We start from the raw sequence: 11331 nt of genomic DNA on the forward strand, positions 1-11331 counted from the left end.
TTAATAATTTTTACACCAAGTGCGTATCAGCCTTGTATTCAGCGACTTTTATAAAAAAATAATAATGAAAGGATACATAAATCCAGTCGTCCATGAAACGTTTCTTGAGGTTTTCAACGATGGAGGATTCCTGTATCTTAGTCAGTAGGACCATGTCCTCCACCCCACTCTGCTTCTTGGTGTTGCTCTGCCAATGGTACGTCTGAAGAAATCAAAACAGAATGAAAATGTTTCAATTTTAGCAGCGTCAACATTTTATTACAGCATGCTTGTACGCACATGTTGGGTTAATTTGGTGAACAGAACAGTTTGCCAAATTGGAAATTGTTTTTGATAATAATTAAATTCATTAACCCTCCTATGCAAACATACGTTCTGTGCCAAGTAGTCCTTTCAGTCAAAATCAGTCAAGTGACACATGATCTGACTGCTGGGCCCAATTTTACGGCGCTGCTTAGCACACGATTTTTGCTAACAGAGCCTCCGTCTATTTCATGGAGACCATAAGCATAAGCACAGCAAAAGGCACGCTTACTTCAGAGGAAAAATTTGCTTAACTCAGTGACGTAACAATAGAAATTTCAATGCACGCGCGACCGTTAGCACACACACGCCGTAAAATAGTGCTTCAGGTTAGCAAATTTTTTCTGCTAGATGCTGAACACAACTTTTGTGCTAACTGTTAAGCAGCACCGTGAAATTGGGCCCTGGTGACTAGCCTTTGTTAAAAGTATAGCAGGGGAGGTGGAAGTGGATTTTGACTGTCTGTGCTTCTTAAACGGTGCTTCTTAAGATGCACCGTAGGAAATTCAAGTTAGTAGTTCGTTTCGTTATTCGGTGAAGCGCGCCCCAGCATTTGCACGACGCACACGCGCGCGCGGTTGCTATAATTCGTCGGATCAGTGCGCGACATCGCGTAGCTACAATCGGCTCAGTGAGAACGTGTCTCGGACGCTGAATTCAGGCCCAATTCAAAACATGATTCAGCAACTTTTGATTTGAAATTGAGATCCTAGAATGCTGTTTTTTCTCGGAATACAGCTGAAGCTGAGCTGAAAGTTCGTCAGGTTAGTTGTTCAGCACCCATCTTTAGATTTTGAGCACTTTTGTTGCTTCAAACGAACAAAATGCACAAATTACAAATGATGGACTTTACCTTTAAAAACAAAAAAAGGAGGGGGCGGGTAAAAAGGAAGTTGGCGTGTATGAGAAACTGGTTTATTTTTACATGGTCTAAGATCTTATTTTAATTATTCAACAAATCACGATACATGCACATGTGCATGTATATTGGCAAATTTAGGGTAAGAAAACTGAACTATTTTTTACTAGGGTGTGCTGTGTGTCATGTATGTGTGTAGTGTTACATGTAGCTTTCAATTGTCCAGGAAATAAGGAAGTATAAAAAACCTGAACTTGCCAAAATTCCATTGCGCATTCAATAACATGTATCTGAACATCATGCACACGTACATGTATGCTACACTACTGGCCAGCTCTGCACAATACCCAATAAATAACATTTGTCATAATTTTGACGGAAATTCCAACGTTGTGTTGTTCCACAACAATGGATGGAAAGCAATGCGTTTGTGCGGAGGAGGAAACTGCACGTATTTATTCAACCGAAAAAAACGATCGTCTGCTTTGGAAAATCTGTCGATACCTGGAAGTGTACAACTTCCACTGTCAAAGGAAATACATACAACATTTGCTTTTGCTGTAATTTTCAGACAAGGATGGATTGGGGGATAGTATATACATGTACATGTAGCAAATATTGTTACATTGACATGTTTGAAGTTTTGAGTTTGAAGATTCTGGAAAAACCAAGAAAAACAATTGTGTTTTTGTATAGTCTGGTTCCCTGACCCCACTTCAGATGAAACAGAGCAATTTATAGACACCGGGGAATGGAAAGGAAAGGAAACCTGTCTAGCTGGCATTTACCCGTTCATATGCGTAAAAGTAGTGGTTCACACCTTTTTCGGTAGCATTTGTCATAAATTGCATAATTTTGTACAAATTATCACTGTTTTGGGCCAAACAAAGAGTATGGCTGGATTGCTAAGGAATGGACCGATCCACTCCAGTAAGCTCCTCCCACTGCGCGCGTGGGCAAATTAACACGTGCTCCTCTCCAATGCCACACTGCATTTCCCTGCCGCGCGCATCATACGCACGTGCATGCATGTCGGACGTTTGTGCACGCATGTCGGACATAAATCACGGCTGTGATTGGTCAGAATACCATGGGGCGGTGCTTACTGGATCGGTCCATTTCTGTACTGATCAGTTGTAATTTGAGCAAGATGTGCCCAGTAGTTTTTGAGTTAATAGTCAAAAATTATTAAGGGGGACTTTCTTTTTTGGTCGAGTGTAGTACGGTAGTAAATGTCTCTGCTAAACAGAGAAATTTGAAAGTTCAACCCTGCTTTCCCTGCATTTGTTATGGATAATTTATTCATTTTTCAGGATTTATTGATTTCCTTATTGCTTAAGGGGGAAAAAAGCTGTACAATAAAAGTGGTGTTATGAATTTATGAAAATGATATTTAGACACAGATGGTCAAATGTGTTACATGTATTATTTATGCACGATTTCTTTTACACAATTAGAAATTGAATGCGTTTTATTGATTTATTTCTGTTTCATCCAGGCAACTCACGTTCAGAGAACCTCCAACGGCCTAGAAATAAATCAATTATCCCGTTTAATGAACATTTGTTCGTTTCACTATTCACTCTGCTGGCTTAGTTTTAACAGCTTTCAAATAACATCTTTAAAAATGAAACTGAAGCTCGGCCCCTAAAATGAAACCAAGAGTTTAGCTCTAGTTTGCAAATTTATTTATACTTGAAAATGAGAGATTTATACTAGCATAAATAAATTATGTAAATCGCTATAAAAAAAGGACTTTCCAAAGATTTCAAAGATATGGGTACAAAGAAGTGCAGCACACACAGCTAAATTGATTGATATTATTTACATGTAAATGTACATGTATAATTTTTGTATATGTTTTAAAAATCTATTTTTTAAAATGAAACTTACATACAATGTACATAGCTTTACAGGGAAGATACATGTACATGTACATGTACATGTACATGTACATGTACATTTACACATGTACATGTACAACATTTGCAAACATCTAAGAACGGAATGATCAAAATTATCACGTAATACCTTAGTGAATTGCTAGGGAATGACAGTCTAAAGCATCCTTTAAAACCTTGGCTCCTGGTGTGCTGTCATTTTCAAGAAAAACTGTATTTTTCTAACCCTGGTCGGCCGACCAGCATTGGAGAAAACTGTTTTTTTTCAAAAACTGTTCCTACTTTTTCAAATTTAGTTATTCTGACTTTTCTTTGCAGTCGATTACACACCTGTGAAGGGGTTTTTAAAGCTTGCTAGACTTACTCTCTGACCTTACAATTCCCCAAAGTGTATTACATGTAATTGTTCCCTTTCATCTTAAGTGGGGTCAGGGAACCAGACTACAAGAATATGGTTTTCGTGGTTTTTCCAGCATCTACAAGCCCAAAACGTGAATTAAGTCAGTTCAACAATATTTGCTGTAACATACTAATCCTCCAAATCCATTTATTTCTGAAAATTGCAGCAAAAGCAAATGTTGTACATTCCCTTTAAATGCCTAAATCCAAGGGCGGATCCAAAACCAAAGGTTTAGGGGGGGGGGGCAAGTAGTCTATGATGTACATGTAATAGACCCTGGCCCTGGCAAAGCTGGCCATAATTAAAGGGACACTGCGTCCTTGAACAGCCCAATTGGGGTACAAAACGCACTTTGAATGAAATGATGTTCATCGGGAAGAATATATAAAAGTAGGATATACATGTAAACATCCACACAACTATCCTTTAAAAACTGGGCGTTTTTGTGTTATTCCTGTATTATGCATGCGAGACCAACCTTTAGGGTCCACTTTTGCGACTCCAAAAAGTTGAGCTGTTAATCCGGCAGTACTGCTTGGCTTACTGTCTTGAATCCATCAAAATCCCCCCAACTTTTTTCAATATGGAGGTATCCTGAATCCGCCGAAATTCTCCAAAACAGGGGTATTGATTTTGCTGGATTCAGGGTGGTTAGTGTTAAAGAGGTTGTGGAATGCTCGAAAACATTTCCGTCATTTTTTGGGTATATGTAGCCTAAGGTGTGATGAAATAAAAACGACTTTTGTTTCTGTCATGAAATGAGTACAAAGGGTACTTTTGAGAGCTATTTTTCAGGTCCTGTTTCGACCCGAACGTGCAATTTGTGTAAAAGTCGTCGTTGCGGGCAGCAAACAAAACACAGTAAATCGTGACGTAATAAACAGGACTCGTTTATGCTACTCTGCATTGGGAGTCCTGTTTATCACGTCACGATTTACTATGTTTTGTTTGCTGCCCGCAACGACGACTTTTACACAAATTGCACGCTCGGGTCGAAACAGGCATGACAGGACTTGAAAAACAGCTCTCAAAAGTACCTTTTGTACTCATTTTATGACATAAACAATAGTCGTTTTTATTTCATCACACCTTAGGCTACATATACCCGAAGAATGACGGAAATGTCTTCGAGCATTCTACAACCTCTTTAAAGCATGCTATGTAAATATTTTCTATGCTACTTTCTGTTGTCATATTAATTTCAACTTCCTCCCAACTAAAAAAACCTATTGTTTTCACTGGGCTAACAGTGCGTCTGAACTCACACAAAAAATAAATATTATTTTAATGTCTTCTTCTTTTTTTTGTAAATATTTTGACATCTGAACTGTTCAGAGTTCAGATAACCGAACTTCCATTCTTTTTAATACACAAGTTCACTTGAACAACATGTACTTTTATTGAAAAGGCTATTTTCGTCAGAATGACTAAGAAAGTTTGGTTAAGCTTTATGCACGGTTGCTAACGGCTGTTTATTCCTAAAATAACTTTGCAAAATACGGTCAGGAAAACTAAGGAAATGGTGTTTAATTAACGGTAATAAAGTTTAGATTGAGGATTACCTTTGAGCACAAAATAAATGTTCTCCCCACTCTGGTCACAGTAAAATATCAATTAGTCTGAAGGAAAACATTAAATGTTTTGTCTAGCTCTCAAAAAAGTTTCTAAAAGTGTGTATTTCGGGGAAGGCCCCCCCCCCCCTTCAACTACATGTATGAGCAATAACTGATAAATACACATTTAAAGAATGTGAAAATATTGGATATAATTTTTAGGGTCCTCTTATATTTTTATTATCCCTGTTACATCTGACATCTTTGACTTTGTTATTCTGATGCTATCTCCAACTGTTTGAACAGTCATAGACAGTCAATATTTCCATCCACTTCCCCTGCCATGCCTTTTATACAGGCTAGTCACCAACAGTCAGATCATATTTCAAGCAAGCACCCTGACTAGTCAAATTCAGTCCACAGACAAAAGCAGGCAAGTGGTAGGCACAGCTGGCTTATCGATCACCTACAGTCAAAGCATAGCTGTAGCAAGTTACATAAACAGTCACAGCCAGTCAATCCTGCTTTGTGTAGGCTGGGAGCTCTTAACTGTTGAAAACAGTCACTTGATTGATTTTGACCAAACGGACAACTTGGCACAGAATGTATGTTTGCATCTACGGTAGGAGGGTTTAATTAATTAATTAATGCAGTTGTCCTGCAAGAGTGTTTAAGAATAGCACACTACCTATAATATGCACATGTATATGTACATGTACATGTATCCAACAAATAAACAACAACCATTTGAAGTCATTCTTAATGATACTTGACTGGCAAATTACCAAAGTACCAAGGTAACAGGGACAGGAAAAAATGTCACACTTTGGACTCTTAATTCATAGAATGGTCAAGTATACAAAACCACCTTTTATTTATTTTTAAGATTAGCATGGAGATTTCTATTGTTGCGGGTATACAAGTAACTGAGTAAAAAGTTGCCAAAATACAAAACTGTAGGCCTATGTTCCTAAGACAAACTCACTTCATGGACCCTTTAAAGGGAATATACATCATTTGCTTTTGCTGTAATTTTGAAAAATGGATGGAATTGGGGGATTGGAAATATAGCAAATATAGTTACACTGACTTTTTTGAGGTTTTGGGTTCGAAAATGCTATAAAACCCAAGAAAAACAATCATTTTCCTGTAGTCTGGTTCCCTGACTCCATATAAGAAGAAACAGAGCAGTTTACATACATTGGGGAATTGTAAGGTCCCGAACCAGTCTAGCTGGCTTGTACCCGTTCATAGGTTTGTAATCGATTGCAAACAAGTGCGATGGTCAATTGGGGCCAGTATTTGAAAAAAGCCAGTTTTTTCCAACGCTGGTCGGCCGACCAGCGTTGGAAATTGATACAAAAATACCACTTTTCTTGAAAATGACAGTATACCAGGTGCCATGATTTTACAGGATGCTTTACACTGTCATTCACTAACAGCCCAGCAAGGTATTTCAAAATGATTTGACAGTTTTATTTTTTGATGTTTGCAAATGTTGTAGTTTCCCTTTAATGCATTTTGTAAGACTAGGAATAAGGGTCACTTGAATAATTATATCCCATTGAGTATCATGTACAATGCATGGGGCTTGTCATGATTTGGTCTGTTTCTCGTTTCATTTTAGCTATTGTTTCATTTCCTTCCTCCGTGCTGCACCCACAGAGATAAAGTTGTGCAAGCAGAAATCCTCAGGAAGTGCTAGACTCTACACCTGTTTCAATGGCAAAGTGCATTCTCATTTTCTGATAGCCCCCCCCCCCAAGAAAAACCAATGCTTACATGTATGCCCAACTTTATCTATTATTACACATGTACATGTACTACAAGTATAACATTGAAGAAATTTATACTATCAAAGAAAGAAATGACTGTTTCCTGCTTGTTTGTTAAAGAGAATGTACAACATTTGCTTTTGCTGCAATTTTCAGAAATAAATGGGTTTGGAGGATTAGTATGTTTTAGCAAATATTATTACACTGATTTGTTCCATGTTTTGGGTTCGTAGATGCTGGAAAAATCAAGTAAACCAATCATATTCTTGTAGTCTGGTTCCCTGACCCCACTTAAGATGAAACGGAGCAACTTATAGACTTTGGGGAATTGTAAGATGAGAGAATCAGTCTAGCAGGCTTGTAGTCTTCACAGGTGTGTGATCAATTGTAAAGAAAATGCAGACAAACTAAATATGAAAAATTAGGAGCACTTTTTGAAAAAAGGCCAGTTTTTTCCAACGCTGGTCGGCCGACCAGCGTTGGAAAAATACAGTTTTTCTTGAAAATTTTAGCACACCAGGAGCCACAACTTTACAGGATGCTTTAGACTGCCATTCCCTAACAATCCAGTAAGACATTTTGTGATAATTTGATCAGTTCGTTTTTTTGATGTTTGCAAACGTTGTATCTTCCCTTTTAACATTGTATAATTTTCAACAAGACAATTTGACACTTAAAAAAATCATGCAGAGGAATATGACTAAATTAAACTCTCATTACAAATGTAACATAAATTAAGGAAATAAATGTGTGAGTGCGAGGGGGGGGGGGGCGCAGTACAAACTAGGGGGGTCAGTTTCGGGTCAGTTTGCCTGCTTAGTTTATTTTTTATAGGGTGGTGTTATATATTACAGGGACAAAGGAAAACACAAAGCATTGTCCTCGGGAGTACAGTAAAACAAGAGTGCGTGTTCATCTACATGTCAACCATTTTTGTGAATGGTTTGGAAAGTTACATACTTTCTCCAGACATTTTGACCACAAATGTGTTTTTGTGTGTTTGACAGAAAGCTTGGACCATGTGTGGTAAAAGAATAGGACACAGAGGTTCAATCAGAACCACAAATTTTACCTTTTACACATTGCAACGAACCATAAAATGACCATTGCTTACATTGCATTTTATATGAGGGTGTCATTTGTATTCTACAACACAACTTCACAAAAGGCAAAACAGGACGGTGGACCAGTTCTGAAAAGGATAGGGCCTTGAAAAGAGCGAGACTATGCCGACATGTATAAATGTACAAAATGCACAAAAGAAGATACAACATAATCAATGGCCATTCTTGGGAATCACTCGGCAATCAACATAACAAAAAGTGCTGTCCACAGCCCACTATTCAAGGTGACAAAACAATGTTCAGGGCAAAACTTCAGCTTTTTCAAGGCCAGATTCCATGTTATGTACAGTACGTACATATGTACATACACATGGAGAAATAAACAGGGCCATCTTCAAATCAAAATCTTTTGACTGTCACTTAAAAAAATGAATTATTTACAAAATAAATCAACTTTGATAGAAATCAGTTTTGTATTTTCAGTTATCAATATATCAATCGGCAAATTTGTATCTTTACCAGTTGTTTACTGTCATAAGTGATAATCATCATTTTTTTAACCCTAATCCCCTAGGCCCTTTTTGCTAGGAGCCATCCTCAATCCTCCAAAATCCTCCAAAATCCTCCAAAATTGGGCACTAAATGTTCAGATGAAGAATACCCAGCGTTTCAATCCTTCAAAATCGTCAGACAGTCCTGCCTCTCAAAATGCATTCATCCTCAATCCTCCAAAATCCTGCTCCTCTTAAAACACCATTCATACTCGAGCCTCCAAAATCCTCTTGTGCTTCAATCACCATTCATCCTCAATCCTCCAAAATCCTCATGTGCTTCAATCACCATTCATCCTCAATCCTCCAAAATCCTCATGTGCTTCAATCACCATTCATCCTCAATCCTCCAAAATCCTCCAAAACTGCCAGGAGATTTTTGGAGGATTGAGGTGGGTTAGGGTTTTATTTTTGATAATTATTAGTTTGGACAGTCATACATGTAATTATTTTCAGAATTGTCCTTTTACATCAGTAAAAAAAAATTAAAATCAACAAATAAATAAAAATTAGTGTTTTTATCATAATTTAAATTTATCATTATCATACACTCTCCTTTATAGTTTGCAATTCTCTTTTAAAGATTGAGTTTCAAAATTAATATCAATGAACATCATCATATATTTTTATAGGTGGGCGTTGCCATTAGCTAACCCTAACCGCCCTGAATCCTCCAAAATCCTTTTTGCAAATTGGAGGATTTTGCAGGATTGAGGTTACATGGCAAAAGTGCGTTGCTGATTTCGGAGTACGCACTGTGTCAAGGTCTTGGGCTCGACCTTGTGTTGTTTATGCTCAGCCGTGCATAAATTTAGTCCTTGATTATACTTGACATCCTCCGCACTGCTCCAAGATGTCACTGCCTCTGCCTCAACCTATTGACAGTCAGAGCCGGAGGATTTTGCAGGATTCAGGCAGTGGTCACCCCTCCATGGACCATATTCAAGAAATAGCGGAGGAATTTGCAGGATTGAGGCTATATGCAATTTTTCCATGGGACCAATTGGAGGATTTTGCAGGATTGAGGCTACATCCTAGCAAAAAGGCTTAGGGAGTTAGGGCTGAAATTAGGGAGTTGTTTACATTGGCTAGTCTAGCTCTATGCACATAGCAACCGACGAAAACTGGTCATGTTGGTGTGTAAATAAAATTCATTTGAATAGATTTTTTCATCGGATGATAATGACATCTATGATAGTCATGACATCAGCCAGCCCCACCTATCATCATCGATATAATCACAGTTTAGCCCCATAAATGTGGCCAATTTACTGGACTACCTCCGTAAATAAAGGCCGCACTTCCATCATGTACAGAAACATGTAGAACTTTGTCAAATTTTGTTTTTCACATTTAGTCTTAGTTTGTAAGTTACATGTATTTTTGCTTTAGAAGCATACTCACCCTCTTTATAGGCTAATCAGAAAGTGCTGCCTTTTTCAGATGTCTATTTTTTGTGAAATTTCATGTTGAAATTTTGATACGCAAACGTGTGCAAACAAATCTGAAAATTTCACAAAAAATAGAGATCTGAAAAAGGCAGCACTTTCTGATTAGCCTGTAAAAAGAGGGTGACTACATGTATGCTTCTTAAAGGGAATGTACATCATTGGTTTTTGCTGTAATTTTCAGAAATGAACTATTTGAGGGGTAACTATGATAGATCAATTATTGTTACACTGACATGTTTGAAGTTTTGTGTTCGAAAATGCTGGAAAAACCAAGAAAAACACAAATGGTGGAGTAGTCTGGTTCCCTGACTCCACTAAAGATAAAATGGACCAATTTATAGATGCCGGAAATTTGTAAGGTAAGGGAACCAGTCTAGCTGGCCTGCACCCGTTCATGAACATGTTACCAATAGCAAACAAAATTTGGACTGAAAAAATGGTGAAGTCAGAGCAGTAGTTGAAAAATAGTTAGGTTTTTCCAACGGTGGTCGGCTGACCACTGTTGAAAATTTATACAAAAATACAATTTTCTTGAAAATGACTGCACACCAGGTGCCATAATTTTACAGGATGCTTTAGACTGTCATTTACCAACATCCTAGTAACGTATTTCATAAAAACTTGGTAGTTTTATTTTTCGATGTTTGCAAATGTTGTATATTCCCTTTAAGCAAAAATGAATTTCAAACTAAGCCTAAATGTGAAAATCAAAATTTGACAAAGTTCTACATGTTTTTGTACATGTTCCAAGTGTGGCCTTTATTTTTATGGAAATTACGGACATGACGGTAGTGCAGTAAATTGGCCACATTTATGGGGCTAGTCCATGACATCAGCCAGCCCCACCTATCATCATCACTATGGAGGTGGGTCCAACATGTCCAAGCACAGTTCAACGGTTCAACTTCCAACAATGCAACATGTTCAAGCGTCAATTAATTTTGTAGTGTCATTGACTGAGGTCAACATAATTCAGAAATAATTAAGCTCAAATATCACAAGGGAAACTGTATCATTATCAAGTTACTTTTACTCACCATCTTGTCTATTGGGGATTGATGTCTTTTCCACTATTGCAAACCAACCGGGTCTTGTCAATCACTCGGTCTCCAATAACATTCTCACTCGCACTCCCAGTACAGTCAGCAAATTTAACCCGATCCATTCAGTACTTCCGGGATCATGTTGGAAATTTGGAGCCACAATTCTACTTCACTCGATCTCCAAATTCTTCTTTCAAATGGAGCTACGATTTCACAACACGCAACAGATTCTTATATTCCTCGGTTGTATCATGTCATAGCTGATTAGATGAGGAACAATTGGACGAATTAGTCGGCAAAAAATCTGGACACAAGTTGAGTCATCCGCCCGCGCCGCTCATCGCTCAGATGTGTTCATGGTTCATGCGTTATAATACAAACAGTCTGGCTCTCAACCCCGGTCTTACAATTCGAGATTCGCTTCAAATAAT

The 11331-nt window shown here is 37.8% G+C and overlaps 1 protein-coding gene across 1 annotated transcript in view; it reads right to left on the reverse strand.

Annotated features, from left to right (window-relative positions):
- Positions 1–11280, reverse strand: part of LOC119737638 (unconventional myosin-Ie-like) — a 61367-nt gene extending 50087 nt beyond the window's left edge. Inside the window, exons 1-2 of the mRNA XM_038212109.1 lie at positions 10895–11280; positions 77–202 (exon numbers count right to left, since the gene is read on the reverse strand). Coding sequence (XP_038068037.1) covers positions 77–202; positions 10895–10897 — 129 coding nt within the window. The 5' untranslated portion in view covers positions 10898–11280. The remainder of the gene's footprint in view (positions 1–76; positions 203–10894) is intronic.
- Between the last annotated feature and the right edge of the window lie 51 nt (positions 11281–11331).

Source organism: Patiria miniata, unplaced genomic scaffold, assembly GCF_015706575.1.
Source record: "Patiria miniata isolate m_02_andy unplaced genomic scaffold, ASM1570657v1 HiC_scaffold_3, whole genome shotgun sequence".
Classification (NCBI taxonomy): domain Eukaryota; kingdom Metazoa; phylum Echinodermata; class Asteroidea; order Valvatida; family Asterinidae; genus Patiria; species Patiria miniata.